General features: G+C 43.7%; 2 protein-coding genes across 2 annotated transcripts in view; one reads left to right on the top strand and one right to left on the bottom strand.

The window, feature by feature from the left end:
• Positions 1 to 21,464, top strand: part of NHSL3 (NHS like 3) — a 52,869-nt gene extending 31,405 nt beyond the window's left edge. Inside the window, exons 4-7 of the mRNA XM_069757057.1 lie at positions 9,068 to 9,176; positions 9,462 to 9,578; positions 12,084 to 14,876; positions 18,647 to 21,464. Coding sequence (XP_069613158.1) covers positions 9,068 to 9,176; positions 9,462 to 9,578; positions 12,084 to 14,876; positions 18,647 to 18,651 — 3,024 coding nt within the window. The 3' untranslated portion in view covers positions 18,652 to 21,464. The remainder of the gene's footprint in view (positions 1 to 9,067; positions 9,177 to 9,461; positions 9,579 to 12,083; positions 14,877 to 18,646) is intronic.
• A 41-nt stretch (positions 21,465 to 21,505) lies between these two features.
• The window catches only part of YARS1 (tyrosyl-tRNA synthetase 1), a 117,357-nt gene continuing 114,944 nt past the window's right edge, over positions 21,506 to 23,918 (bottom strand). Inside the window, exons 13-14 of the mRNA XM_069757069.1 lie at positions 22,337 to 22,478; positions 21,506 to 21,824 (exon numbers count right to left, since the gene is read on the bottom strand). Of these exons, the coding sequence (XP_069613170.1) occupies positions 21,714 to 21,824; positions 22,337 to 22,478 (253 nt within the window). The 3' untranslated portion in view covers positions 21,506 to 21,713. The remainder of the gene's footprint in view (positions 21,825 to 22,336; positions 22,479 to 23,918) is intronic.

Below are 23,918 nucleotides of genomic sequence, written 5' to 3' on the forward strand. Positions count from 1 at the left end.
GAGACACTTAACGCATAGTTCTTAGGCCTCTTTCACACTTCAGTTGTTTGGCGTCAGTCTAAAACCGCCATTTTCCTCAAATAACGGATCCGTCATTTTTTTTTTGACGGATCCCTTATTTTCCCATAGACTTGCATTAGCGACGGATTGTGACGGATGGTCGTCCGTTCCATCCGCCATGCGACGGATCCATCGAAATTTGCCGGACGTTTTCTGGACATAGACGGACATTGAAACGTTTTTTGTCAACGCCAAAATGGCGGATCGCGACGGATTAGACAAAAGCTTTTCCTTCACCCAAGTAAACTTGTAAATTGGCAACTTTTTTTGCTACATATAATAGTCAACATTGAAATTGCAACACCAAGAAGGATATTCATGACATTATGGAAACCACAGGATGGATAGACATGTAAAGGATATCCAAATGATGAAAATGGGAAACCTTTTTTTTATTTGCAAAACAAAAAAACTCAATTTATTCAATATAGAGTATGAGTGCCATGCGCAGATATGCATGTATTTACTCTTTGGCATGTTCAATGAAGTAATTAATGGTTGTCTAAGGAGTTTTCTGCTGAATGCAGTTGGGCGCGCAAATCATCAAGGTCTGCTGCTGGCAGCTGTCTTTGCATTTCCCCATTAGTGACTTCCCGTTTGTGCTAGGTGTGAGGCAAGTCTGGAGACAGTAAAGGCCATAGTAGAATGTTTGGGCCATAAGGGCTGCTCAAAGCACGATCAACCATTAGTAACCTCATTGATACCAGGGCATGTAAGTGCAGGTATTTTTGTGCACTGTCCTCATGCTGAATAAATTTTTTTTTTTTTGTTTAAATAGTTTTTTATTGAAAGCAAATGTGAACAATACAATTTATGCATTTTCCAGTATTTTGCAAAATTTTAACATTTTCCAAGCCCCCAACAATCCCAACAAAACCCAACCCCCCCCCCTCCCCTGACAGCTCATACCCAGTTATACTTTTGTTACCAGTATTGATGGTTCTTTGAGCCATTTGACTCACTTATGTCCGCTTGTTCCTCTAGCACTCTCTTCCTTTCAGAGGCCCTTATCCTCCCATTTCCCATAACAACTCATCCCAGCTCGAGCCACGGAGACCACATTTTGTCAAATGTTTCTATTTTCCCACGTCTTTTATAGACCCCCTTTTCCAAATTGAGACCATATTTAACATAATTCAGGAATTCACCCCTTGTAGGCGGTTCCTCTTTGATCCAGTTCCTTGCTATTACCTTCCTTGCCATATATAATAGCCTAGCTATTGCTATCTTCCAGGTGTTATCCACTCTGATTTCCTCTACATGTCCCAGTATACACACTATCGGATCCCTCGGCACTCTGCATTTATACGCCCCTTCCACACGGCTCATTACCACCAACCAGAAAGCAACCAGTCTTGGACATGTCCACATCATGTGGTATATTCCTGCATTCTCAGTCCCACATCTCGGGCATTCGGAGTCAGCACGCAACCCCGCTCTGTGCAACACTTCCGGTGATTTATAGACTCTGTGTAAGATGTACAGCTGCGATAGTCTGTACGGCTCACTCAGTGACACTCGTGGAACCCACTCCAACACCGACTCCCAGGTTTCATCCTCCATTGGGCCTAAATCTCTTTCCCATTTCGCTCTCGCTTTTAAAGGGAAGTCTAGCAGATGTGCATGTAGAAGGTCCTTATAAAGGGTGGTAATGACTCCCCTTGTGGACCCTTCCCCACACACGTATTCCAGAACTATGTCCTCCTGGATCTCAATACCACCACCCTTGTTCTGAGCTTTAAAAGCATGTTTCATCTGAGCATATTGATATTCCCCAGTCGGTCTCAGTCCAAACTCCCCTTGCAGCTGCGAAAAGGACTTTAATCCTTGTTGTTGAATTATCTGAGCCACCAAGTGGATTCCTTTAGCCTGCCACTCCGCCAGCACTCCAAGGGCCGCAAACTCAACCAAATTATTATTAAACCATATCGGTGTAAATTTAGTCAGCCCCGTGACCCCCCGAATCTGTCGCAGTCTGGTCCATAATTTATATATCAAAAACATAGTTGGGTATAATTTCCCCAATGCATCCAAGGAACCATCCTCCAGACACTGCGCTACCGGTCGTCGGTCCGTCATCCCCTCCATCAAGTGCTGTACCGCACTGGAAGACGCTTCCCGCGCCCAGCCCTTCAAATGTTGGCTCTGGGCTGCAAGAAAATATAACTCAGGATTAGGTAAAGCCAATCCTCCATCTTCCTTGGGTCGCTGAAGCGTCTCCAGGCGAATACGTGGGCACCGCCTCCCCCATATCAGACTTCTAAATAGAGCATTAATCTGCCGGAATTTCCCACGTGGAATCCAAACTGGCGCATTATGTAGGACGTAGAGTAATTTGGGCATCACAACCATTTTAATGAGATTAACCCTACCTACCACCGATAAGTGTAATTTATTCCACGCATCCACTTTTGCTTTAAGAGCGCCCATGAGAGGTGTCAAATTCCTATATAAAAACTCTGTAACTGGCATCGAGATCCATATTCCCAGGTATTTGAAAAGGGATACTACCTTAAGCCGCCCCTCTCCCAATGGCTCACTTCTACTCTCCTCCACCTCATCCACCTCAAAGAGGACCGATTTATCCCAGTTTATCCTCAATCCCGATAAGTCTCCAAATTTCCCAACGATCTCGATAGCCCCCTTCAAGGCTTCATCCGGGTCCGCCAGGAACAGTAAGATGTCATCTGCATATAATGCAATCTTCTCCTCCACACTCCCATATCTGAATCCAGGGACCTCATCCGATTGCCGGATCTTGGCGGCCAGTGGCTCCACAGCTAAGGCAAACAGAAGGGGCGACAGTGGGCAACCCTGCCTCGTACCTCTGGCCAGCTTTATAGGCTGAGAAAGCTCCCCATTCACTCTAATTCTAGCTGTTGGTAGTGAGTATAACAGTTGAGTCCACGCCACAAATTGCGGGCCAATACCCATACATTTCAACACCCGCCAGAGATATCCCCACTCCACACTGTCAAACGCCTTATGGGCATCCAAGGATGCAATAACCCTTCGGCCACAATTGTCAGACTTCAGCTGCAGGTTCATATGCAGCCTCCGCAGATTAACCGCTGTAGATCTGTCAGGCATAAAACCAGATTGATCCGGATGTACAAGGTTAGCAATGACGCTGGACAAACGGGTAGCTAACACCTTGGCCAAGAGCTTGACATCGATGGTTAACAGAGAGATTGGCCGATATGACTCAGGCTTCCCCAGATCCTTATCCTCCTTCGGAATAACCACTATATTAGCCTCCCTCATAATCTGGGAATCAGCACTTCCTCCAAACTTTTATAGATTTCGGCTGGTAACCCATCAACCCCAGGTGCCTTCCCATTGGCCATAGACTTCAGCGCCCGACTCAGTTCCTCCTCGGTGATAGGGGCATCGAGGCTCACCCTATCCTCCTCACTCAATTTCGGAAGACCCAGACTCTCAAGGAAAGTCTCCGTTTCTCCGGCTGACTCATTGACCTTGGAGGAATATAAGTCCGCGTAAAAGTCCGCAAAGACCTTTATAATATCCGGTGTTTCAGATACCCTGCTCCCCCCATCCGAAACCAACGAGTGTACATACGAGGTACTACGCTGAGCCGCGGCTACCACCGATAGCATGTGTCCAACTGTCTCTCCCTCCTGAAAATAAGCCACCCTCTGAAACTCCCGCTTCCTTTCAGCTTTCCCCAGCAGAATCTTTTCCATACAATTTTGCGCTGTTCTCAATCTTTTCTCTGCCTCGGAAGTCCCCAGCACAACCATCTCGTCCTCCGCGGCTTTCAGCTCCTCCAACGCCACTCTCTCCGCTTCCCTCGTCTTCCTCTTACACCTACTAATGTCTCTAAATAGTAACCCTCTCAGGTACGCTTTCATTGCATCCCAAACGGTTAGAGCATCTGTACTCCCATCATTTAACGCAAAGAATTCCGTCACCTCCTTCCCTATACCGTCCAAGTCAATGCTCTGTAACCAGTTAGGATGGATCTTCCATTCTCTCCCGCTTGCGGTCCGTGTCCCCAACAACCTAACCTCTACCTCAATTGGACTATGATCCGAAAGGGCCCTCGGCAGATAACGCACCTCCCCCACCATTGTGTCCAACAGGCGATTACCCAGTGCCATATCAATTCTGGATAGCGTAGCATGAGCCGGTGAATAGCACGAGTATCCTCTCTCCCCAACATGTCTGACTCTCCATAGATCAATCATGCCTAATTCACGCACATAGGTTCCAAATGTTGTATTGTGCCCCTCCGACCTATTCTGGGTGTTCTTATTTTTATCCCAAAAGTCATCACATATATTGTTCAAATCCCCAATAATTAAGATTGGCAGTGGTTCCCATCGTCCCACCCTCTCCAATACCTCCCTGATCTTCTTACTTGAATATGGAGGTGGAATATACATTGCCGCAACACACAATCTCACTCCATACAATATACATTGTATCACCACATACTGACCCTCAGCATCCACGCATACTTTCACCTCTTCATATTGCACTCCCACCGGCACCAACACTGACACACCTCTTGAGTACGTCGAAAAGGTAGAATGATACCCCTTCTGTATCCAACGTCTATTCAGTACGTCCACTTTCTCCTGTATCAAGTGCGTCTCTAGCAAGCATATCATAGAAGCCCGTTGATCCTTCGCATACTGCAAGCTCGCAGCTCTCCTAGACTTATCCGCCAGGCCTCTCACATTCCAGCTCAATATCTTAAAGCGGTCCCCTATTATGTGACTCATCATCTTTAGTTGTGTCGTTACTCCCGGTTCTGAGCTGTCTAACTTCCCTTCCCACCCTCACCCCACTCCCCCCTCCCCCACACCCCCCAATACTATACATTCTGCCTCTTATCAAGAGTGGGGCACCATCACCCATTGCGAACACTCTTGTTAACGTAACCTTCTCCTTCCGCCTCCCGCTACCGTTTATAACAGAATTCGGCGCAATTCTTAGAAGAACAATATAATTGAACCTGTATTGTATTACAACTGCAAGAAACTAAATAAACTTTTAGTACGCTGCACACCCTTCCTCCCTCGTACTTCTCCGCCGCATCAGCACTCCCAGTGCTTTCCCTGAGTAATATCCAACTCCACCCTCCAACCTTCACATTTCAATTACCAGTGTACTGTCAATCAATCTCTTTTTTTCCCCCCTTTTTGAAAGATTAAAGATATCTCCCGACCAACCCGCCTCACATTTTCAATCTCCTTTCCCTTTAAGTTTTTTAGCGTTAAGATCTATCCACTGGGTAGCGTCCTCCGGCGTCTGGAAAAAATGAATCTTATCCAACGCTACCACTCTCAGTCGTGCCGGAAACATCATGGAGTATTGCACTCCCAGTTCTCTCAGCCGTCTCTTGATACCCGTGAACATCATCCGTTGTTTCTGTACCAGGGCGGAATAGTCAGGGTAAATAGCAATTCTTTGACCTCCAATTGTCAGATCCGTCATGTCTCTAGCCTTCCTCAGGATAATGTCTCTGTCTCTGTAGTTTAGGATTTTGGCAAGCACGGTACGGGGACTTGCTCCAGGGACAGGTGGTTTCGGTGGGACCCTGTGGGCTCTCTCTACCGCAAATACTTTTGTCAGTGCTGCATCACCAAAGGTCTCAAGGAGCCAGCTTTCAATATACTCCGTGGGATTCCTCCCCTCAGTTTTTTCAGGGACACCCACTATACGAATGTTATTTCTTCTGGACCTATTCTCCAGATCCTCATTTTTTGCAGCTAGCTCCGATATTGTTTGAGCAAACTTCCTCTCCGCTTTCTGCAGCTGCACTATATGGTCTTCTGCAGTGCTCACTCTTTCCTCCACAGCCCCCACACGTTTGTCAATCTTTTGCAGGGCTGCATTTATCTGGGCTGTATCCCCTTTAACCTCCTGTAGCTGCTGGGTCAGGGATTGTTTGCAGGATGATACTAGTGCAAAGACATCTCTAAGGGTGGGCTCTGCTCCTGACTCCTTATCTTCAGGTCCCCCCGCTACCACCGCCATGTCACCATCCCCACTCTCCTGTTGTACCTCCTGCTCCTCTGCTGGGCTTTCCTCCTCTCCTTCTGTGTCTGTGTCCCCTCCGGCGTCCTCCTCTGCTTTTCCTGTGTTCCCTGCGGCTTCCACTCTAGCAAACTGCTGGAGCTTTGCCGCCACCGCCATTCTTTTCTGGCATGCCGCGTTGTCCTTCTCCGCCTTCTCCCTGGCGTCGGCGCCATCTTGGCCGGTCCCTGCCTCGCCGGCTCCGGCGTCTCTTTGTCTCCTCCTGGTCATGTTTGCCGATCTCGGGGCCGCCGCTATTCACCGCCGCACTCCCGGGACTCTCCTGCAGCCGGTAAGCGCTTTGAATCGCCGCTCAGCTGCGGCTTATCAGGATAAACTCAGCGTTAGCAGCGGGAGCGCTCTGTCACGCGTCCGCTTACATGGACGTTCAGGCCACGCCCCCATGCTGAATAAATTTAGTTGTTTTGAAAATTTAGTTTCCTTTTTTTTATTTTTTGCATATCATTAACATGTCTATTGAGCTTGTTATTTCCATAATTCCACAACTTTTCCTTCTTGGTGTTGCAATTTGAATTGTGAATAGTGTATTTGCATTCCCTAGTTTAAGCACACATCTTCTCAGTACACCCCGCATTACAAGCCATCTTCTGTAAATACTTCTGCTTTCTTGTTTTTTTTTCTCTCCCTGGTCCATGTATCAACTATTGTATATGCCCTGAGGTCAATGAGACTACAATTGGTGTCGCCTGATTGACAGATGCACGAGGATATTGTTTTGGAGCAGAAGGAGGCGTGACTCAGAAAAGCCATGAAATCACTATGTATCTAAGGCCATGAACACCTTTGACATAAAAATGATTATTAAATGTTAGTGCTTGAGCTAAAAATAAGTCACATTAAGTTTCAAGCTGCAACACCCATCCCTTCATTTATTTTTATACTCCCTAAATTGCAGTTTACAATGTGCCCCTATTTTCAGACTTTCAGGTCTGCTTGCTGCTCCCAGTAATACATTGAGCATGTGAGTTCTGTGTGTCCATAGTACTGCTGCCTTCACTAGCTCTCATGTATCCGTACATTTTCAATCCTGGAGTAATTTCTCCTTTTACAGCTGGTGAAGGATCTATCGTACAATGTGTAGACAGACACTGATGTGGAGGAGTTTGTGTGTTCCTCCAGCACTTTCCAAGCAGAGACGGCTGTAGTTGTTCTCTCTATAAAGCCAATGCAAACCCCCTCTTCATACTGCATTGTGTGCATATTTTCCTCCCTTGGTACAGCCTGTGCGGTCTACCTTTCATAAAAACTTTGATTCTTTTCCCCCTCTCCACACTTTGATCTGCTGGTATACAACCTGATTTTTTTCCCCCTCTCAACACTTTGATCTGCTCGTGTACAACCTCTTTCCCTGCTGGTACCTCTAACACTGAGAGAAAGGAAGAGAAGCCAAGAGATCTGTTGTTAGATCTGTACAAGAAGTAGCATAACAGCCAGCAGCGAAAGAGTTCAGGAATGTTGATGGGCCAGATGCAAAGCTGGATGGAAAATCTGCATTGTATTACAGTAGTAGCACAATGCATGACATTTTACCAAATCTCAACTATACACTTAAAAAAAAAAATAACAATAGCTTCTAAAGACCCGCAATGTGGATTTTAAAGTTATGCTGCAGATTTTCAACCTTACAATGCATGGGACAAAATCTGTGGCAAATTGTAGCAAAATCAGCAATGAATCTACATCTAAGGCCGACTACACATTTGCAGTTGTGTCCGCAGTGTTTCTTCTACATATATCCGCATGCGTTGTGTATTCCTATATTTAACATTAGGGACGCATGCGTCTGCGATCGTTTGCTTTTGGCCGCGTTTGACGACGCATGCGTCGTTTGCACGGAAATGCAACATGTAGTAATTTTTAGAGGCGTCAATTTGTCGCCTATAAACGTATGCGGTCGATTGCGTAAGGAATGCGCCTACGCCGCCTCCTTCTCAATCTTTCGCGATTTCTGTCTTGCTCCCAAGCAAACGCACAGGCAATAAACAGCTTGATGCTTAAATCCAGGTTGAAATAAAAGCTCTCCATGCGAAGATCCATTATGACACAGCATACAAGAGCAAAACCTGAAGATTTCAGCTGTTCAAGGGTCTATATAAAGATATCCCATAATACACGCCCTCTGTAGTCACATTTGCGCTGTCTGGTTATCTAGATTTTTCTCCTGTTAAATGTTTCACCCTGTGCACCAAAAACGCAAAGGCAGAAAAAAACGCATAGAAACACGTACAAACGTGGCGTTTTTTAACCGCATGCGTCTAAAAAACGCCACATTTGTACGTGTTTCTATGCGTTTTTTCCTGCACTTGCGTATGCGGATTAAACGCTGCGGATTCTACAGCAAATGTGAAACTAGCCTAACGCATGTGGATTTGGTCCCAGATTTCACCATGAATTTGCAGGAAAATCTCCATTGGAAAGTTACACTATAATAGGAATAGGTTAGGAATTTGTAATAAAGGCTATTTACCGTATATAGTTACCTCATTTTTGCATTTAAAGGGAATCTGTCCGTAACATCAACCATCCAAAGCAGTCTATATAATGGCATGTAGGTCATAGAAAGTTGAATAAAATTATATTGATATCTACGATCAGATGTCTTATTCCATAGAAATCTCAGTTTTTAGTATCTAAATGAGCAGTTAAGATCTATGGGCCGGACATAGGTCTCCCCAAGAATCTGCCTCCAAAGCTTATTTTACCAGTGTAAGACATGTAGATCAGGAGGGTTGGTCCTACTGACAGATTCCCTCTAAGAAGCAAAATGTACCATAATAAGACATATAAACAGCTCCTTACTATAGCATAGTTGGGTTACTTGGTGCTGTGGTTCTAATTTGTGTATTCTAGGAGCCTAGTACTGTAACTTCCTTGCTTCATAAGTATAGATATGTCAGGTTAAGACTCCCTTGTAATTTTCCTTTCACGTTCAATTCCACAGCCCACACCTGACACAATTGACAGTAGCTTCCGCGCTCGTTCGCTTTCCTACACCACAGAGAACACCGATGATGCAATGTTTGTTCGGTCAGAGATGATCCAGCGCAAAGGTGAGAACATTTTGGAAGCACATAACGCACTAAATAAAAACTAGGTTTTGCTCTATGAGGCTCTGTTCAGATGTTTTGTTACATTGTAAAGTATTTCATCTGGAAAACAAGTTTCTTTCCCTCTAATTGTGGGAAATGTATCAGCACAATATCTGCAGTGCTGAGCCCCGAGAACTCAAGAAATGTAGATACGAGTTTCTCATACGCATTCAGGGATCATATTGGTTTTAATGTTACAAAATCCTCGAAGCTTGTAACCTTCCTTCCCATTGTTTTTCTTTCCAGGTTCCACATTTAGACCTTATGACTCGCCCAGAACTCCAACTAACAGGGTAGGAAGGAAGCGTAAGGAGAAGAGAGCTACAGTAGTGGGAGTGCCTCAGCACATTGCTACAGAACTTGGTAACTTGCACACACTTCTGCTACATTTGGGTTAGAAGCATTGGACCGGACAAGTAACACGTTGTGATTCTTACATTGTGCTTTGGTATTTCAAAGGAAGGAAAGGAGTTAACTTGTCATAACGCAGGCACAGTTTCATAATACCATGAGCCTTAGGCATTCATTTCACAACACAAACCGGAAACTTCATTACTAAAATCCCTGTGACCTGATGGAAAGAATGAAAAACGAGATGGGAGGCTGAGCACAATAGTCACATCCCTATGCTGATATTTTATGTATATGTTTGCACCCACCAATAGTACATTTATTCTGGCAGCTAGATAGATAATGTTTATCTGGTGCATGGCTGTGATATTTTCTGTCCGGTCACTGTATTCCTGCATTATCAACACTGATTCGGTCCTCCGGTTGTTTCACCTTACCAGACAGGCTCTGATGTGTGGACCCGAAGCCAGTTTTGTCTGTCTTCCAAAGAGGTTCACATCAGAACTCTTACAGAAAATGTGCAAAGAGGAACGGATTTCCAGTCCAAAGTGAAGAGGCTGCTTAACTCAGAGTCAGAGTACGAGTCACCTGGTACAATTGAAGGACCTGATAATGCAGGAATACAGAGATTGGTAAGAAAATTAGCAGCACAAATATGTAATAGCTATAAGCCGGTGTAGATTTGCACTAGCATTTAGTACAAATTCTGGAGTAAATAATAGTAAACATCTCTTCTGAGGCCACTAAGACGTCACTTTAAAAAAAAAAAAAGTAGGAGAACTCTCTATAACAAACACAAAAAAGTGCAAAGTTTTATGCAAAATACATTTACGCCTTTTAACTGTAAGAAGCCTATGAGAAAATGTAAACAAAAAAAAACCACGTAGGAGGAGGCTGATTTTGGGGAGAAAATGGCAAGAACTTAAAAATGGCCAAAACTGTGAAAAAACGCATAAAAAAAAAAGGACACTGTAGTGCGCTTTATATTTTCATATCTGACTTCATGTTTTTTTCTGGAAAAAATAAAACAAAACTTGTGAAGGAAACAAAATTAAAGCAACACTCCATCTCACAAAAAAAATATCATGAAAAAATGCATAGATTACATTTTTGATACACTCCTTTTTGATTTTTCTGGTGCATGTATTTAAATCAAGTATCAGCATTCTTTATGCACGGAGTGCTTTGGAAACCTTGAAGTCACTCTCCTGCTCTTGGATGATTCGAGTGCACAGGGAGTGTCTCAGAAAAATTAAAGAAGTGTCAATAGTCAAGCTTGAGACATTCACGCCTGCCTGAAGATGGATCAGCCCTGAGCAGTGGGAGTGTATCGGACCCCTAGGGTACACTGTGAGGACAGCCATTTTATTTACCTAAAAAGGACTGAAAATCGTAAGAACTGCACCAGAAAGATTAAAAATGAGGACATCAGGTATTTCAAATATACATTTGTGACATTTTTATTGCATGATGAAGGGTCACATTAAAGGGTTAATTGCATTTTTTAAGGTGGGTAAATTGGAAAGCGATTGATAAAAAACGGGCGACTTTCTCATTTGCTTTTTATTAAAATTTGACTAGATAATTACTGCGTTTTCTTTTTATGTTTGTTTAGCTTGTTGCCTAGGGGACCGACCACCTCAGCAGTCTAGCAATAGTGTCCAAATATACACATTGCTTACACACTTTTTTCCTATTGTGCTGGTAAGCACATCACTGAAAGTTGTCTGCACTGGAGCTGACTGTTAGCATCCGATCCTGGAAAACTTCAGTGCTACTGCAATGTTATATAGATTCTGGGTTGCCACATCAATCCTGATCACAATTCAGTAGAGCAACAGCATTTTAATAAAAGGGCAAAGTCTTTCAATCAAAACAAGTTAAAGGAAAATGACACTGCTGCCTTGCAGTATATTCACAGTATATTAATCGTTCAGGGAAAAAAAAGCAGATTCTTCTATGTTGCTTCTGGTGAAGTCCATGATGAAATAGTCAGCTGTCCAAGCAAACAGCTTTGGATCCTGATGATTACTTGGATGAAGTAAGCAGCAAACATCTAGTTGATGAAAAAAACATAGTGCAAATTCACAAGATTTCATACCGGAGTAACATGACTAAAAAAAGCACTTCAATAAAAAACATATGGAGCCACCTGGTAGCAACGCTGATCGATAAGTCATCATCAGGATCCGAAGCTGCTTGCATAGATACCTGAGGATTTCTTCAGGGACATCATTAGTAGCAACAGAACAATCTGCCTGTATCTCTACATCCAGTTTTTGTTCCTGAATTAGGAGGTTGGGGTGGGTGGTGCACATTGCACCCTTTTCTTCCCTTTAATTATACTGAATTGTTGTAGCACAGTGGCTTTCTTTTAACTTGGTTTGTTCAGTGCTACTGTTCTTCCAGTGCTGCAGAGGCAAATTTGCCTCAGCTCAGGCCATGAGCACAACAATTCTGCTGGTCCGACGTGTCAATCAATCAGGAGCTTATTTGTTTTCTCTTTTGCCTCCAAAGGACTTAAACCCTCATCAACACATCGTGGCATCCATGAGTTGTTTCGCAGGGAAAACGGTCAATTGTTGGAAAAAAAGAGTGCTGAAATTCCACTAGCAAATGGGGATCAAGGACTGGAGGGGGAATTCGTTGTTATTCCTACAGTAGATGGAAAACCTGCTTCAGTGCCACATGATGGAGCTCGCATCTCCTTGGCTGTTCTTGAGCAGACAGAAGCTGCTTTACAACGACACATAGACAAGGTATACCATGATGACAGCTGCGTTGGTTGGAAATCTGGATCTAAGCTCTCACCACTTGTCCTGCGCCCAAAGTCTCTGGCTGTCCCTGGAATGACCACACACTCACCTCAAAGTGACCCTGTAAGCCCTGTTATGTCCATATCACCTCAAGGTACTTACATGTCCAAAATAATACCAAACGCAATTCTTCCTCCTCTTGTTGATGTGGTTGCCTTGAGTCGGTCCAGTGTTCGAACATTGAGCAGATGCAGTCTTGCCACAGCCAGCCCAGCCTCAATTCGTGGCTCCTTGCATAGGGGGAGAGGCTTGTCTTCATCTAGTGATAACTGGAGCCGGTCACAGTCTACAGAGACAATAGTATCAGATTCTTCCACTATTTCCTCTAGAGGCGGTGATAATACTTTAGAAGCAAACGAGAAATCTGGATTAAGTACTGGTAGGGCATCACCTGCCCTCAGCACTGGAACTCAAGATGGTTCAGATGCTGCAAGCTTATGCAGTGGCCGCTCTTCTGTGCGTAGTGTTTCATTGCGAAAAAGCAAAAAGGCCCCTCCACCTCCTACACGTACCTATTCATTGCAACAGCAGAAAGAATTAGGTCTTCCCCCTAGGCCTGATAAAAAACCTTCAAAGACCAGCCATGGCAAAGACCCTTGGGTGCCAAGAGCAGACAAAGTTTCATCTGATAACGATGTATTTTTACCGTCTTTGGCTGGACCAAAGCAAAATTCTCCAAGTCGTTCAGATAGAACAATGTCTCCATCAAGTGGCTACTCGAGCCAAAGTGGTACACCAACAATGCCTGTAAGATCTCTTATGGAGTCTCCAAGTTCTCGTAGGAAAACACCACCAAAACCAGAGAGGTCTAGTCTTAAGTCAGCAGCAAACATGTCTGTGAGCTCTACATCTCCCATTGAGAATACTTCCACTCTTCTTGTGAGCCCCGCTAGAGCTGGTTCTTCTATGGGTTATCAAGATGGACAAGACCTGATTCCTCCGCATCCAAGTGTACCTGCTCCTTTTTGCCCACCACCTACCAGTGCAGCAGACCCTCTTATAACAACAGTAACTCCTCCACCATCACCACCTGCTCATCATCCCACACCTCCTCCTTCTAGAAAATCTGAGTCAGATGCCAATATTACACAGTCAGTAAAAGAAGACGCTGCACAGAAAGAAACCTTGTGGCCTCCCCCTCCTCCAGAGACTTCTGATGTTCAGGACTTATCCATGGCAGATTTTCCGCCTCCTGATGATGAGCTATTTCTTCTCCCTCCACCTTCTGGTGATCTAGTAACTGAACTTCCAAATTCAGAACAGGTTAGCGTCAAGGCTGACGACAAATCGGATGTGCCGAAAGAAGAAATGCCCGTGTCGACTTCTAACACTATGGAATATTTAACTGTTGTTGCAGCTCTTCAGCCTGAATTGGTGCCTTTAAATTCCAAGCCTTCAGAGCATGCACTTGTGATAGAGAATGATTCTGCCCATGTGCCTCCATTAGACACAAAGAACACAGACTTAATTGTACCTCCTTCTTCAGAATCTTCTGCGGAATGTCCTGTTACTTCAGATATTGAATTTACTAATGGAGATGCTTTTATGATGTACAAGCCACATATTAGCAAAGCCTCAACTATAAGCAGTGTGCCCAAAGAAACGCTTGTAGTTACTGTGCCGCAAGAATCTACTGAAAAACTAACCACTACAGAACCTAAAACTACCACTACATCCTCTGAAACCACTGTGCCATCAACTATGGTGGAATCCTCTGTTCCTAAAGTGCCATTGTCTGTTGCTGTTACTAGCCCAGTTTTTTCAAAAGCAGGAATATCGCCCCTTTCCAAGTCAAGTTCATGGAAGCCAGTCACTGCACCAGTTACCAGGAAAGAATCAGTAACCAGTCAGAGCACTGTAGTTGCACAAAAAGAAGATGCAAATTTGCCTATAGTAACCCCATCCTTGCTGCAGATGGTTCGTTTGCGATCAATACAAGCTAGGGTTCCACAGAGTCCTTACTCGCAACCACTACCTGGGCTTCCTGCACCCCAAAAACCTGTTCGCAAATCCTTGTCACAAAGATCCTCTCAGGGATCCGATTCATCCCCAGTAGAAAGCCCAACAGCACCTTCTGTTTCACCACAGAAACCACCAGAATCCCCATCTGCATACAGATCACCAGCCTCTGCCGCCAGCTTTGTCTTTGCTCGGAGTTCAAAGAAGTTTGTATTTGAACCCCCAACATCACAAGATGCAGAATCATCGCTGACGAAAGACCTAGTGGCAGAGCTTAAAACACATGGAGGCCCTCGCAGTCCAGATGAAAAACCCCCAATACAGAGGAAACCCAGCAAGATTCCCCCTCCTGTGGCAAGAAAACCTTCAGTTGGGGTACCTCGGACTCCCACAAGCCCTTCAAGCTCAACAGGCAGCACAAATGGCAGCGCGTTCACACCCAGAGATACAGAATTAGCTCCTTCTACTACAGCAGCTGTCACATCTGGGACCCAGGCAGGACAAAACCAACAACAAAAAAGCCAGACCGAACAAGGTAATTTGCAATTTGTATTTACTTACTTTTATGGAAATCATTAAGGTTGATCCAAGTTTTGGAGCAAATGCACAAGGCAGAATTATGGCTGCTTTTTGTACTGAGCCAAGATAGGTCTCCCATCCTATTGATTTTTGGCGCAGAGAAAAGTGTAATGCTCCAGTTTTATTGGGAAGAGTAGGTCTGTAAATACAGCACCTGACTTAGTTTTTGTGCCGGCTTAGGCTAGTATCACATTTGCGTGTAAATCCGCAGCGTTTAAAACGCATCCGCAAGTGGTGAAAAAACCGCATGTAAATGCGTACAAACGCTGCGTTTTTTAGACGCATGCGGTTAAAAAAACGCCGCATTTACATGCGTTTTTTCCTGCGTTTGCGCTTTTGGTACGCATGAGAAATTCCACAAGAGAAAAATCAAGATCCAGACACCGCCAATGGGACTACAGAGGGCGTGTATTATGACGAAACGCGGAACGGTATAAATGGCCCCCCAAAAGAAATTCATGAATAGCTGGTTTTTGTTCATTCTGCTTCACAAAAATTGGAATAAAAAGCAATCAAAAATGTCACATGCCCGAAAATGTTACCAATAAAAATGTCAATTCGTCCCGCAAAAAACAAGACCTCACATGACTCTGTGGACCAAAATATGGAAAAATTATAGCTTTCAAAATGTGGTAAGGCAAAAAATATTTTTTGGAATAAAAAGCGTCTTTCAGTGTGTGACAGCTGCCAATCATAAAAATCCACTAGAAAACACTGTATAAATAGAAATCAAACCCCCTTCATCAACTCCTTAGTTAGGGAAAAATTAAAAAAATGTATTTATTTCCATTTTCCCATTAGGGTTAGGGCTAGGGTTTGGATCCCGTTATCACCTTGATGGTGGGGGGTGGCTTATCAGTGTCTAGACTTGTTTTTCTCTATTGAAACGCATGGGTTCAAAAACGCATCCAAATGCATTTGCTTAAAAACGCATGCGTTTACATAGACAGCAATGTGTTTTTTTGACGCAAACCGTGTGCAATCGAACGCATGCGTTTCCTTGCGGCAAATAGACGCTTCTAGAAATTACTACATGTTGCATTTCCGCGCCAAGCCGCAAGCGACAAAAAGACGCATGCGTCGTCAAACGCGGCAAAACGCGAACAAAAAAGAAACGCATGCATTTTTAATGTTAAATATAGGAAAACACGACGCATGCGTTTATATGCGGTACAAACGCTGCGGCAAAAAACGCAAATGTGAAACCAGCCTTGTGGCTTCTGCACCCTACCATATTGGTAGTACTAGAACTATATATTATATGTAGATTAAGCAAAAGATTATTAATAATTTGAAAAGTTATAATAATAATGAAAGGGATTTTCAATGGGAAATGTGGATATTTAAAAGAAATGTGAAACTATGCTTCATCATGTTAAAATGTTAGACATGGAAAAAGTATTCTCAAAAAAATAAATTGAGGGGATTGTCCGGTCAAAATGTAGGGTAGGTAATCAATATGGGACCGGTGGAGTCCGGCACTGATCAGCTCTGGCAGGGGCTTAATGTAACCACATGCAAAGTGCAGCGGCCATGTTGTGCAGAACAGCGCAGTTCTGCAGTACCCTGCTACGGCTGTTACACACTGAATAGGGATCTGCGCAGTGCATACTGATATATTGTACACTAGTATATTATGACCGGACAACCGCTTAATTGGGCCTCATAACTAGAGTGTGCTTCAGCTTTCAGGATGACATGTCTCCATTCTTGTGCTGACTGGTCTCTGTATGCTCACACTATCTCTGTGTTTATCCTAGTAATGGGTATGTTCTCATCTACAAGTACAGCCACTGCAGAAATCCAAGGTTATCCCTGCTGTGGAAATGCACCACAATATGCAGGCAAATCGCCACAGGGATTAGCCCCATTGTCATTCAGTGGGGTTAATCTCGGGCTTTTTACTATGCTGAATCTGCAAGAAGAATAAAACACACTCATTCATCTTGTGGACTAGTTTTTTTTTCACTGGTCTGGAGAAAAAATAGTAGATATCTATTCTGGAGCATATGAATGGGATCGAATATGTCCTATTCCCTGGAACGGTGTCTTTTCATGGAGGCAATGAAACACGGGAGAGATAAGATACTTCTTCTGCTTGTACAAAAGACTGCACACCACCACAACACATCACCCTTGTGTGTTCAATTTTCCAAATTGCTAACTTTATCTAAAAAACAGAAATCATGCAATTTTCACATTGGCCACTGGCCCCAACACTAGCCCATACCATCTGTGCTGTCATTATCCTTACAGGCAGGATTACAGTGACAGAATCGCTCCTTTATAAGCTAGATAAAACATTACGTACCATTTACAATAGGTGATCGTCACAGCTCACTTCCACCTCCTTCCTTGACAATGACCTTTGTCCAGATCAGAGTGTGACAACAAATCTCTTCTGTAGAAAGTCATTGAAAAGTCTTCTGTACCGAACAGGAAGGGTCCGATTAATCAAGGCATTTACTCAAGAATTCCAGCATTAAACATCCCGAAACGTCGACATATTTTTGCTCATCTCAGAGTTACGCAAAAACACCGATTTTTATGGCGTTTTTATGCTACTTTCACCAAAGTGGACGTAGCTGAGGAGGGATGGGGCGTGACAAATCCAAAATTTTTGATCAAATATATCCATGACAAATACATTTGAAGAGAATTGCACTAGTGATAAGCGAATGTGCTCGGCAAGATATTATCCGAGCATGCTTGGGTGCTAACCGAGTGACTTTGGCGTGCTCAAATAATATGGTTGGCTGTTCGATAGCTGCAACATGTGCAGGGATTGCTCGACAAACAGGGAAACCCTGTGTGTGTTGCGGATGTCGAACAGCCTCGAGACATGCAGGTGCTGGGACTTGAACATATTTTTGAAGCACGCCATAGACACTCTTTAAGCACCCGAGCATGCTCATATAACACCTTATCAGAGTATGTTTGCTCATCACTAAACTCTACCCCTCTTTATGCTTTTGTGGTCTGTGTAAACTTTTATCAGGTTCTACTAGTGATACAAATCTGCATCTGATTAGTAATGTTGGAAGGTAGGAACAACAGAAGAAAGTTATCAGGTTATAGGCCTGTTGTAAAATTCTTATTATTGAAAATGGTAGTGAGGATCAAAAAGATACCAATATCCTGCAGGGTTTGTAGTCCTGCCATTTATAGTGTTGGTTAGGAGGAAGACTCTAAAGGGAACCTGTCATTTCCAGAAACCCTACTTGCCTAAAGACAATCTATACAGTTAAATTGTGTTTAAATAATTTCTGCCAAGCCTACTGAAGCAGTGGCTACAGGGAGAAAATTATTTTTTATTCTCCCTCCAGCCGCTCTCTTTCAGTGTCTTTGAGGCAGTGCTCACTCTATAGTGAGCACACTGTAATGACTCCCCGTCACTTTCACTGACAGACTACTCTAAAGTGTGCGTGCATTGCTGGCTCGGAATGTTTCAATTTGATTTCAGTGCCCTCGTTGTGCAGTGAGAGGTAACTGCCCTGCACCAACCCACGATAACTGGAATGCAACATTTGTAGGGAAAATAGAATTTCATTTTCTCCCTGTGGCCGCTGCTCCCGTAAACGGTTTAAGTGTTATTTGCATCCAGATTATCCCTATATCTGCAGATAAATTGCATTTCTGGACGGGACATATTCCCTTTAATTACCAATGTTATTGTATCAGTGAAATGCACAACTAGAACTAATACATACTTTTTCTTTCTTTCAGCCTAAACTTGTCACAAGGAATATTCAGGGTTCTGCGGTCTCAGGGATCCTCTGATGCTCCACAAGACCCCCAGAAGCTGCTGGACTCACAACAATTGCCTTAACTGTGTATATATATATAGTCTTAAAGCACCGACATGTGTTGAAGTTCATTTTTATGACTTCATTATCTTATACTACTGTATTGGTTCAGCTGGAGAACTTTGAATGGAGCGCCATCTGGTGGAAAGCCAGTATTGTACACTGTGGTGGCTACCCATGGTACTGCACCTTTTCTTCTGGTGTAAATGTTATTTAAAACCGTGATCTGCTGGAGCAGTTAGGAAAAGGTTCTAGGTGTACACATAAATGTCTCATTCCTGCTGTTTTTAGGTTTGAAGGTCATTTAATGCTGTTGGTGCGCTTAGCGTTCTGCACAATGTAATGATAGAAATCAGCACTTCTTTCTATAATGCTGCAGCCACCTTGCAATCCTGTGGTATTTCAACACTTATTTTATACTTGGGAGTCATTCCTGTTAGCCGACATTTACACACAAGCTTTTCTTAGATGCTTACACACATTGGGCAATTCTACTTGTGGTTAGTAATGTTGCAAATTAGCATGTTAAGCCGCTGCTATAGCATTGTACCCACTGAATCCACAATCGACTCTGGACAAGCGCACAATGGAGCATGGTCGGGAGAGAAATAATGAATAAATTGGAAATGTTTCAGGAAGCAGCCTTACCAACTATTGCTCTCCCTGGACAACCCCTTTTTAAATGAAGAAGTCCCCCTTGTAAAATACAAATAAGATACTCACCTCCCACTTCAGCGCCATTCCAACAATGTCAGCGCTAGGTCTCCCGTGACATTATGCCATGGGAGCCCTAATGCCAATCAGGGCTAGTGCGTTCTCGCTTCCTTCGGATGAATGAGAACGCAGCAGCCCATTAGTGGCCATGGCTCCTAGAGCATAACTATGTCACGTGAGCACCGGGAGACCTGACATGGTAGGGGAGTATCTGTTACATTAAGTTTACCAGTGGAACTACTTCATTTAAAAAGGGGTTTTCCAGGTGGCATATACCCCCTTTAATGCCATGCTTGTGGCAGTGTGAACATATATATCGGAAACACATACTTTAATAACGGTCTGAACACACTTTCAATTGACATGTCTATCGTTTCCCTGCACCACTAGACAACTCGTGTTACAGATTAGAATACGCACCTTATGATTCAGTGTTGATTCTAAGCACATTCTCACATGATACGGTAAAAGAAGTGAGCAGTAATGCACAGATCCCTTATAATAGCCACGTCTTGCTGATCTGGAATTTTCGATTTCAATAGACAATCTAATAAGTGCACAATAGCCACGTTCTGTGACATAGAGAGCGACAGAAGAAACGGGATTTGTGTCCACTGATCTGCTGGATTGTGACAAGCTAATGACACTTGATTTAGTACCAGAGGCACTGCGCACACAGCTCGGTCCTGTCTGTCGATCATGGTCGGCAGAATGATGCTTGCCCGAGGAGACTGGTTAAATACAAATCACCGCACTGCCTTAAAGCTTATCAAACTGCCTTTCTTACCTATTATATACTGTGTAAAAGCATACATCTTGGATGCTTTGTCTAATTTGCCTGTAGTGGCCTAGGCCTAGCTGTGATTTAAAGGAAATCTTGTCGGCATCTACAATACAATCTTTTTTTGTGGTGGTCTATTATATACTAGAATGTTTCTGGGATACTGTATTTAACCTATACTCTCAGGAGTGATGCGTCAGCCGGCTGTAGAGTCAGTAAATTAAAAGGGGTTGTCCACTATTGGACAACCCTGGCTAGTGGACAACCCTCGCTTAAAGGGAACCTGTTGTCAGGTTTGTGCTACTTAAGAGAGCAGCATAATATTAGGGCAGAGACTTGGATTTGAGCAACGTATCACTTACTGAGCTGATCGGTGTCGTTTTTAGAATTCCATTGTTTTATCAGCAGGAGATATCACTGGAGGACTACTTGGGATGCTGCCAGGTAGTCCAACCATGCCCACGCCGCTGGTTTGCAGCTTTCTGCTTATGCGCAGTGGTCACCTAAAGCTGCCAATCAGTGGTGTGGGCTTGGTTATACAGAGCTCTGCATTCAGAGAGCTGCTACATATGCAGCGGATATAAAAAAGTTTTTAATCAGATATGCAGCAACCAGCAAAGTAAGTGACATAGCACTGGAATCAGGGTCTCTATCCCTACAAATTGTTGCTCTAAGATTGGATAGCAGAAAGCTGATAAATTTCCTGTAATTAATTTAGGATCCCATAGAAAATATAAACAGTATATATTCACCTCACAGCGATGTGGGCGCTGACATTACTGACCAGCTACAGCCTTTACTATTTTGTCACTATTTGTCTTACAAATATTGATGAGCGGCAGCCAAGCAGCACCCGTTGATTGGCTGCAGCGGTCACGTAACACACGCCCATCCCTTGCGGCCCCTACATCACTGATACTCCATTGCTGGAGGTAAGTATACATTATTTTAATTCTCTGGGGGGTGTTAAATTGATTAAGCAAGGGTTGTCCGATAGCGTATGAATGTTTCAGAATGTCTGCAGTATAAAATAAGCACAGGAAGGGTTGTAACTATAACGTATCCACATGTAATTCTTTCTGGTAGAACAAAATGTTGATTTTTGTATAAATGTAGACTTTTTGGGAGCCTAGCCCGAATACTAGAGACCAAAATAAGGTTTTGCTTTTAGTTTATGATATATATTTGTCACATGCTTTTGATTGGAAATCTGTATAATCTTTTTATAAATGCTGTTACCAAATCTGTGTCGCTTTATGGGGATTAATCAGAAACACGCAAGAATAAATGAGATAAGTGTTTATTTGATATGACAGTATACAATGGTTAAGACCAGGTGGGCAGGAATGGTATGGGCAGATGCAGCCTCCGTCACATGCACTTATTCATATAAATAGCAGGACATCTAATCATTGCCGTCGGGTCCGATTCTTCTCCCAAAGAAGTGAATGATGATGGCGCTATGCCACTGGATGGAATAAAGTGGGTGCAATCAGCTAATATTTCCCCCTCGTAGTGTTTTACAGGTCACAGGCCCCAGCTTAGTCAGAAAATTATTTTCTTTCCACTGAGCAAACAAATGTTCAGAGATCTGAAAGTCCGCCTGCAGACAGGAAGAAAAAGAGTTGTGGCATTAACCAAGGATCTGATGAAAGATTGCAAATATACACCTGATTCATCACTGCTATTGCTCCACTTCTGGAATTATTCGCTCCTTTTTGGTGGCTTTAGTATTTGCACCTTATTCCCTATATGTTTGGCTCAACTTTTCAAATGGTCTTTCTAGTTTAAAGTAATTTAAACATTTTTTCATCTTGACCTTTGCTTGTCCAGATGTTTTAGACAGATTCACAGAACAGTGACTTTTACCAAAATGGCGCATTTTCTGGGCGCATCTCACTTCGGTCCTTAATAAAGTAAGGGTACTGAAGGAGCTTTCAATCTGGCATGCATAACAATTGGTAAAAGACAAAAATAAAGAGCACCATTTTTATCAATGTGGCACAAAAACTGTCAGCGAATAATACAAGACAAAAAAATAAAATGACTGCAATAAAATCGCAAATGATGAATGGGGCCCTTTGTGCACAAATGTGGAGTTAAATGGGAAAATACCTGCAACTTTTCAAAGACTTTTTTCTTCGGTTTAAGCTCTGCCTCAGGTTCTCCATTCTCATATCCCTCGATATAAACCCGCTCTCCGGGAGCACATTCTGCAGGAGGGTCCAGAGGTTCTACCTGTTTGTTTTCTCCTTCTCTGAAAGGAATAAATGGAGGAAACGCTTAAATGTAACTGAGGAACAGTATGAATATATTTATGAGATCACTTCCACTTAAAGGGAACCTGTCACCCCCCCAGGTGTTAGTAACTAAAAGAGCCATCTTGTGTATCGCTAATGCTGCATTCTGACAAGGTGGTTCTTTTAGTTGTTATTTGTTGCACTGCAGAAATAATCGCTTTTTAAATTTGTCCCTCATACCTTCAAATCGCCACGGGGGCAGGTCTTTCCCCCTAATCCACATGCACCACATCCATCACTCTGCGAGCCGGGCGCCGCCTCCTCGGCGTTATTCAATTCTCCAGGCGCCTGCGCTGTCCTATTCTGCCGTGGGCATGCGCAGTTCGCGCTGCCCGACCACTGACATCACTTGATGTCTTGCTTACTGCACCTGCGCAGCCCGAGATCCCGCCCCGCAGTCTCTTATGATTTATTCACACTGCGGGGCGGGATCTCGGGCTGCGCAAGCGCAGTAAGCAAGACATCAAGTGATGTCAGTGGTCGGGCAGCGCGAACTGCGCATGCCCAAGGCAGAATATGACAGCGCAGGTGCCTAGAGAATTGAATAACGCAGAGGAGGTGGCGCCCGGCTCGCAGAGTGATGGATGTGGTGCGTGTGGATTAGGGGGAAAGACCTGCCCCGTGGCGATTTGAAGGTATGAGGGACAAATTTAAAAAGCGATTATTTCTGCAGTGCAACAAATAACAACTAAAAGAGCCACCTTGTCAGAATGCAGCATTAGCGCTGCACAAGTTGGCTCTTTTAGTTACTAACACCTGGGGGGGGGGGGGACAGGTTCCCTTTAAAGCGGATTTCCACTCAATGAGCAAGTTTCTGAAATATTGGACTATGAAGCTTTTACATGAGGTTTGAATTATTATCTATGGCCCAGAGTACCTCAGCCATTTACATGGTTAAAGAGGACTTTTCACCAAATTTTTCATGTTGAACTGGACACAGGACGCAATAGTGGCATACACCCCTACATTCTTCACATCTACATTGCAGAGATATTAGTGATCAAAGTATTTGGCATTGAATGAGTTAACTTTTCTTTAGCCCAAGTGGGTGTCATCAGAGTTTTCACTTGGGGGCATGTATGATGCTGATCCTACTATATAATTGTCTAAGGGGTACTTCTGTCTGTTTGTCTGTCGTGGAAATCCCACGTCGCTGATTGGTACAGCCGCAAATTGGTTCCTCCCTACTCTCCTCCAGTCAGTGCCAGTGTATCGCCCCATCCCGGACCAACTTTTTACTATTGATGCTGCCTATGCAGCATCAATAATAAAAAGATATAACGTTAAAAATAAAAAATTGTGCTATTCTCACCTTCCGCCATCCACCGATGCTGCCGCCAGCTTCCGTTCCCAGTGATGCATTGCGAAATTACCCAGATGACTTAGCGGTCTCGGGA

This window comes from Ranitomeya imitator, chromosome 3 (genome assembly GCF_032444005.1).
Source record: "Ranitomeya imitator isolate aRanImi1 chromosome 3, aRanImi1.pri, whole genome shotgun sequence".
In the NCBI taxonomy this organism is placed as follows: domain Eukaryota; kingdom Metazoa; phylum Chordata; class Amphibia; order Anura; family Dendrobatidae; genus Ranitomeya; species Ranitomeya imitator.